This window comes from Leptonychotes weddellii, unplaced genomic scaffold (genome assembly GCF_054177405.1).
Source record: "Leptonychotes weddellii isolate Sample4059 unplaced genomic scaffold, ASM5417740v2 HiC_scaffold_9095, whole genome shotgun sequence".
NCBI classification, from domain to species: Eukaryota; Metazoa; Chordata; class Mammalia; order Carnivora; family Phocidae; genus Leptonychotes; species Leptonychotes weddellii.
In genome coordinates, this window is record NW_028062478.1 from 1 (window position 1) to 8,312 (window position 8,312).

The 8,312-nt window shown below is 40.0% G+C and overlaps 1 protein-coding gene across 1 annotated transcript; it reads left to right on the forward strand.

Moving 5' to 3' along the window:
* Positions 1-5,722: 5,722 nt before the first annotated feature.
* On the forward strand, positions 5,723-6,714 carry LOC145720010 (vascular non-inflammatory molecule 3-like). Its single transcript, XM_081811646.1, has 3 exons — positions 5,723-5,857; positions 5,977-6,107; positions 6,669-6,714. Exons 1-3 carry the CDS (start codon positions 5,723-5,725, stop codon positions 6,712-6,714), a joined length of 312 nt encoding a protein of 103 aa, XP_081667772.1.
* The last annotated feature ends 1,598 nt before the right edge of the window (positions 6,715-8,312 follow it).

An 8,312-nucleotide genomic window follows, 5' to 3' on the forward strand; every position in this document is an offset into this window, starting at 1 on the left:
ATAGCTTTCAAAAAGTTTTCTCAATAGCTTTGTGGGTTTTGACTATTTCTTTTCATATATAATTAAACTTTCATGTTCTGCTCAAAAATGTGTCTCAGACTAGGAATAGAAATGTTAGCTCTTCAATTTTCTTGTTTTTGAGATTATATTTGCATTATTAGTATCATTTTAAATGCACTTTCTTCGCAAGAATCATTTTAAGCTATTCTTCTATTCTGTAAGTGTTAATTAATTATCCAGTAGCCTAGTTGGTCAGTCCACTGAGCCAGGCCCAAGTAAATTGCAGGATGGCACAGTGCACTGAATGTGGGCGAACTAGTGAGGAATCTGTGGTCATCCTGTGCAAACTGAGGGGATCTTACTCTCCCCTCAGGGTACCTTGGAGACCATTTGTGACCCATGACCTTTGACATATGGACCTAATAAGCATACCTTTGGGGGCACCCGGGTGGCTCCGTCGGTAAAGCGTTTGCCTTCGGCTCAGGTCATGATCCCAGAGTCCTGGGATCGAGCCCCACGTCAGGCTTCCTGCTCAGCAGGGAGCCTGCTTCTCCCTCTCCACTCCTCCTGCTTGTGTTCCCTCTCTCGCTGTCTCTCTCTGTCAAATAAATAAATAAATTCTTCACCGAAAAAAGAGTATCTTTGTCAATCAATTCTTTAAAATGCTAGTAGATTTCAATTTCTTTTTAAATTTTTATATGGAAAATAAATGTTGAGAGAAATTTTAATAGTCTTATTCCCAAGCTTTGGCATTTCCTATTTTGCAGACCATTTTATTAAACTGTTGACCCTGATTATTATGTTAGACTAAGTTAGTTTTTCAAGTTTACCTAAAAGAAATCAAGGAGAACTGAAAAAAAACATTCATTTTCAACAGCGACTTTGAAAGTTAGGTAAGAGTCTAAAATTTCTTTGGATGGAACATGGTAAAGAGGGAAGTGGCATCCCTCATCTGGTTAACAGATGCTTATTGTGCAGAGTAACATGCACTATTCTTTGAATCCCTGATACCTAGAAACAAAAAAGCTTCTTTAGCTTTCAAGAAGCTCATAGTCTTTGGGATTTATGGGAAGGTATTTGGCTCCTAATTGGGGGGAGGGAGTAGGGATAAAGACACACACACACACACAGGAGTGAGGGGGGCCGGGGTGGGGGAGATAGGACAGAAACAGAGACAGAAAGAAACTGCATTTGTCCATGTTTTCCTTGGAAATTTACTTCCAATCACCAGATTCATACACTTCCCGTAGAGTTCCTGCTGTTGACTACAGCCAGATCACACATTCTCTCTCTGTCTCAAAAAAATTTATGAAAATGTTTCAGACACACAGAAATTATAAAGGATTGCATAACAATCACCTATGTACCCACTGCCCAGTTTATGCAGTGAAGCAGGCTGCCCCTTGTGTTCCCTTCCAATCATATTCTCCTCTTTTCCCTGGTCCCTTCTCTGGATGAAATCGCTATCCTAAGATTTTTCTAGATCGTTCCCATGACTTCCTGGTAGTTTATTACATATGTACATATTCCTGCTTAGTACCATTTTGCATTTTTTTGAACTATGTATATATGCATATTTATTGCATAGAAATACATTGCATTTCTTGTTTCTATATAAGAAATTGTGAGCTTAATCCATGTAAATAAGCATCACTCTAATTTCACGCATTTTCACTGCTGAATGGTGTGCAGTTATATGAATGTGCTAGTTATTAAGCTGTTGTCACTCAGCTCCAAACCCACACTTCTCCATTCTTCGTGATGGTGCGGTAGGACTAGGCAAACCTGTTTCTCCTTTGCCTCCTGGCTCCCTATTACACTCTGCCGATAGGGGGCACTAGAGGAATACGGAAGGTTGGAAGAGAGGCGACGCCGACTCTGTTTGCTCATCTATCACAATTGTCCCATCCACCCAGGGGCTGTAGTTCGTTCGGGTAGCAGATGCCTCTAATTTTCAGTTTGTTCCCATTCTGACAGAACCAGTGTCATTGCCTTTCTTCAAAACTACCAGCACCAGCCATTGCCTTCTCCAGAGATTAGAGTCCTAGCTCCCTGGGGATCTGCCTCTCAGGATCTGGCTCTCAGCTCCACAGGCTCCTCTGGAAAGCTTCCAACCCCTCACAGCCTCTCTTCCCTCTGGTCACAAACACAGGAGTGGTAGCTGCTTTCTGTAGTTCTCTTTGCTACCCAAGGGTTCCTTTCATGTCCTTCATTCATCAAATACCTCTTTAACCAAATCCCTATGTTAAATTCTCTTAAAATAATTGGTGTAGATTCTGTTTTCCTGGTTGCATCTTGTCTGGTACATTGGTGAAAACAATATTCAAGTGTCCTTTCTCCTATAGATGAATATGGTGAGCATAATTGCCCTGAAATCTTGGGTAAACTCCATGATGTAGTAACAAACAATGTGTGTGTGTGTGGGGGGGGCAGTGGTGATTCCAGGCATCCTGTCAGGGCCTCTCCTCCCAGCCAATGTTAAAAAAGCCAAAGGCCCATCGTCTGACTTCCTCTGACCTGCCATATTCTTCACATCACAAGGACTGTGGGGACCATGAACTTTGGATGCACATCTGTGAGAACACAGGCTTTGTGGCCACATGCAAGCAGGTGTTTATATGATTTCTTAGGAACGAGCTGAACCAAGAAGCAACATTAGCTGATTCTGAGTCATTGTTTTCAACGGTCTTTGTCCTTGGACCTTTTTCTGTGGTTTAGCCTGTTCAACAGATGCTTAGGTTTTCTAATTTTTGGTTATTTATTTATTACAATTATTATTACTATTAATTCCTATTATAAATAAAGTTTCTCTGAACATCCTGTATATGTCTCTTTGATCTTAAGTCAAAGAACTTCTTGGATGCCTACTCTATGTCAGGGGGCCTTGTGCTGGATGGTGATAAGGAAGAGCACAAAAGTTCTGTTTCTTCAGGATCACAGTCTAGAAGACAGAGCATCACTATCGGTGCCATCATTCATTACCATAGTAATCCAATTTGAACACTTAGAAAATGCCTCACACTGTGCTAAGCATTTTCAAGCATCTCATTTAACACTGTAATAAAAGTCAGAGAATGATAATGCTGTGATCAATATAAGGGCCGGGAATGGGTCCATTTTACCTCGGAAGACAAAGATGTGAGGGGCCAGCTGGGTAAATCAGTCAGGGCATTCTAGGTAGACTTAGTCATGCGTACAAAGACATGGAAGAATAGCATGCTATAAAAAGAGTACAACATATTGGAGGGGTGTAGGGAGGAGAAGAGTAAAGGAGGAAGAGGAAGGAGAAACAATAAAAATAGGAGGCAAGGGCCAGATCATTGAAGCACAAAGGAAGTCTAGATGTTATCCTGAAACTAACAAAAAGATGCATTGAAGGATTTTAGAGGATAATATTATGACGAATCAAAGAGTTGTAAAAAACAACTTTGATAGTTGTTTGGAAGATAGAGTAGATGGGAGTAGAAAGGGAAATTCTAAATGCAGGTTGGCCAGATAGGAGACAATTTTCCTCAGGATACTGATGGCAGAATAGCCCCTGGGGATATGCTTGAAGAACACCAAGGAAACCAACACAACTGGAGCCACATGAACGTGGGGGAAATTACTAGGAGTTGATGTTAGAAGTAACAGGAGGCTGGATCATAGTGAGGCTTCTAGGCGTTGCAAGAACTTGGCTTTTTACTCTGAGTGAAGTGGGATGCCACTGAAAGATTTTGAGCAGAGTAGTGACACAGTTTGATATTTTAATAGGATCATTCTGATTCCTGTTGAGCAAAAGCAGAAGTAGTGGTACCAAAACCAGGTAGGAGGGTATTGGAATAATCCAGGCCAGAGATGATGGTGGCTTGGACCAGGATTGTGGTAGCAAAAGGTCTCCTGATTGAACATGTGTAGAGGGAGAGACAAAGAGAAAAGTAAGTATAACTCCAAGGGCTTTGGCCTGAAAAATTAGAGGACTAAAAGCCATTAACTGAGATCTGAAATCCAGGTTGTAGAAGAACTTGAACAATGTCAGCTTTTCCCAAATTTCAGTTAATCATGTCATTATGTCATGATCTTCGTGATTTTTGCATTAACCATGCACTATTTATTGCTTATTTGGTATTCTTTTGAGATAGATGGACATCTTTAATGTTGCCTCGTCCTAAACTCTACTATTTATGGGTTTATGAATCATAAATTTTCTTCCTTTTTAAAAAGATTTTATTCATTTGAGAGAGTGAGAGAGAGAGAGCTTGAGCAGGAGGAGGGGGAGGGGCAGAGGGAGAAGCAGATTCCTCATTGAGCAGGGAGGCCAATGCAGGACTCGATCCTAGGACCCCAGGATCATGACCTGAGCCAAAGGCCGACACTTAACTGACTGAGTCATCCAGGCGCCCTCCCCTTTTTAAAGATTTTATTTATGAGTCATAAAGTTTCTAATAAGCATGGTAGTCTATAACTATTTTTTAAAATATTTTATTTATTTATTTTTGAGAGAGAGAGACAGAAACAGAGAGTGAGCAGGGAGAGGAGCAGAGGTAGAGAGAAAAGCAGACTCAGTGCTGAGCGCGAGCCCAACTTGGGGCTCCATCTCATGATGAGGAGATCAAGACCTGAGTCAAAATCAAGAGTTGGATGTTTAACCAACTGAGCCACCCAGGCTCCCCAGTCTGTAACTATTAAAAGTATTTATCTGTATATCTTGCAAAATCAACTTGCTTACCTCTCATGAAGCATGGACCACATTTGTAGAATTAGTGTTTTAAACAATAGAAAATTACTGACTCTTTTGGAGTCTAAGTGACATAACAGGAGCTGGACTTCAGAGAAAATTCATTTGATGGCCATGGGTGGAATGAACAACTTTGGCCATTGTGGCAGGTAGGGAGATAAATTTAAAGCAGAATCTGGCTTAGCATAATAAATCAGAAGAGGAAGAGACGTTTAAAAGAAACTTTATGATGAATTAGATGTGGGAGCAAAGGGAGAAGAAAATGTCATTATTGACCATGTTATAATCTGTGTTTTACAACGTGGCCAGATAAGGTTCCTACATCTCAGACTATTTGACAGTCTTTCCAGGAGAAACCAGCAACTGTCGTTCCTGCTGAAATCCTCTTATAATGCAACAGTTGAGGGCCACTGGTCACGAACAAGTGAACACAATCATAAGCACATGTATCTATTCTTCCTTGGCATCTTGTGAGCTCTCTTACAACTGGAGCTTGCCTTACAGTCTGTTCTGTGTCTGTTATAGCCACATATAGACGTTCTCAACACATTGTTGGTATGGTGGCTGCCTTCTAGAAGAGTTGAGCATTGGCTCTATTAATGGAAACATCGAACTACCAGGAACATGTATTTTATTTTAAAGAAAGAAAGAGTCCGAGAGTTTTTTGGATTGAGGTGGACTCATCTGATCAGCTCACTAATTTCACTTTGAGAGTTGAATGAACCTCTGAACCAGTGACAACAACAGCGTTGCACACCTGAGTCAATCTAAATATGTACTTTCAGCTGTCCGTTTTCTTGTGCAACCTCCCTTCTTAGTGTGTTGTGTAATGCATTTGTAGTAGCAAGCAGGGCTTTACCATAAAAGTTTCTCCGGTGCTGCCAGATATGAGGATCTGAGTTTATCGAAGATCTCTAAATTTTAGCTACGATTATGTCATATTTCCCAAAATATGTGGCAATATTTGCCCTCTTTGTCCCGAGTGTTGGTGCGCTGGACGCTTTTATGGCTGCAGTCTATGAACATGCTGTTATACTACCGAACAGAACAGAAACACCCGTGCCAAAAGGAGGAGCTTTGCTCCTGATGAACAAGAACATAGATGTTTTGGAGAAAGCAGTTAAACTGGCTGCCGGGCAGGTATTGCCCCTTTTTTTTAAATGCTGGCTGGGCTATTGTAAAGGAAATTTGAAACTGAGAAACAGTGTGGGTATTTGGAATTTATAAAAAATTTTTCTGCTGCCACTTGTTTTGAGCAGGGTGCACATATCATCGCTACTCCAGAAGATGGAATTTATGGCTGGGTCTTCACAAGAGAGACCATTGACCCCTATCTGGAAGATATCCCAGACCCTGATGTGAACTGGATTCCATGTAGAGATCCCCAGAGGTAATGTCATTACCCTTTGAATTTTGAACATAAAATTGTGATACTCTAAAATACAGGGGCACCTGGGTGGCTCAGTCGTTAAGCGTCTGCCTTCAGCTCAGGTCATGATCCCGGCGTCCTGGGATCGAGCCCCACATCGAGCTCCCTGCTCAGCGGGGAGCCTGCTTCTCCCTCTCCCTCTGCCTGCCGCTTCCCCTGCTTGTGCTCTCTCTCTGACAAATTAATAAAAAATAAAAAAAAAAATTTAAAATACAAATAGCAAATCCATTAAGCTTGACTAGTATTCTTGCTGGCAATCGATCTATGGCTCTGGACGTACAAGCCTCATAATAGAGACCATCTGCCATGACTTGAAATGATGATGCTTGGTTGGTTATTTTTTGTGGTCTTCTTTAATGAATGGCATGTGTATAGAGTTTTTATAATAAATGGGCTTAATAAATGGGTTTTATAATAAATGGGCTTAATGTTGGGTTTCAACAAAGTGAAAAAATTGTAATACCTGGGGCCTCTGTTCCCAAATAAAGGAAGTTCATCCATGAACACCTGCCTTCTTTGCACGAATGATAAAAAGATAAATGAGCTTATGTTTCCAAAAGAGCTTTGACATCACTGTCATTTGCAATGTGATCAGTATGGGAATGGAAAGTCTGTGGGACTTGCAAAAGGAAGCGTTATTTCTGAGATCGCAAACTACCACTTCCTAGCTGAGTGATGTGCAGCAGGTAACCTACACACTTGACATCTCTGTTTCTTTATCCATAAAACAGAGATAATAAAATCTGCTGTCCTACTTCCTTTACAGAGTAGACAAGAGTGTCAAGGGGAGTAATACACATAGAATCTCAACATTGTTGTGGTGTCTCTAATGTTAGCTGCCACTATTACCTTTTTTTTAACAAAAAGAACTGGATCTGAACTTCTTTGTTTTCTTGTCAGAGAAATGTTAGTAGTTATCAATAGCTGCAGTTTAAGCATGATTTTCTTAGGGAAAATCTGTACAAAACATAAAAAAGATATATGAAGTTATTTTAGGTGTATTTACTTTTTTAAATAGTTCATATGTAATTCCTTTAAAAGGCAAAATCTGCACATTAAAAGGTAATTTAATTTGCTAATTTAAAACCTACATGCATCTGTTCAGAACTATATCTGTTGCACCAAAAAAAGGGATGTCTTTAGTAATTTCGACATTTGAAATTGACTGGGCAGTCAAGTCCGATGCTGCAACGTAGGAGCTCTACTATGTGAGTCAGTCTCGCCCAGGATTTTCACCTTTGAAAAAATATTCTCTGAGTGTTGCATGGTCTGTGTTTACAGTAACCACACAACTATAATCCAATGTTTACTTGATTATGGGTTTTTTTTCCAGAGCAGGAAGGACTCATTATTTGCAATGATTCAAGAGGCTGACACTAAAATTCACACTGTTTGCCTGGGCTGATAAAGCTGACGTTCCTAGGGGAAAGATGTCCCAAAGCCTGATAATTAATCTCAGATGAATTATTTTAAGTTGGGAAGGTAGGTGACCAATGAAACTTTAACTTATTCGAGTCTTGCAGACATTTATTCAAATGGTAAGCTTTCAGCTCTGAGTTATAAAAGAAGAAATCCAATATTTAATATAATGGTAATATTGGTTAAAAAAAAAGCCACCATTTCTTCCCTACTAATATTTATCTCTAAGGGGGATAATAGAGGGCCACATGGCCATCCCTGTGTATTTAAATACTATCATTTAGAATACTGACACGTCTGTGCTTTACCCATGAGGAACTAACAGAAGATATTAAAATACTTAATTATTTATCAAAAAGAAAGAAAGAAAGGAAGGAGGGAAGGAAGGAAGGAGGGAAGGAAGGAAGAAGGAAGAAGGAAAAAGAAGAAGAAAAAGAAAAGAAAATATGTGATAGTTTTATTGAAGGTCTTAATGAATAGCAATGTTAACAATATTGCCCTGTTTTTCCTGAGGGGGAAGGAAAAAGAAATGCTTTGCAGCAATAGTCATAAATCTGTCCTTTCTATTCAAAGATTAGCTCAACATCAACTGTAGAGGAGCTGTCCAATTCTCCCAACACCATTTGTTGAAGAGACTGTCTTTTTTCCATTGGACATTCTTTCCTGCTTTGTCGAAGATTAGTTGACCATAAAGTTGAGGGTCCATTTCTGGGCTCTCTATTCTGTTCCATTGATCTATGTGTCTGT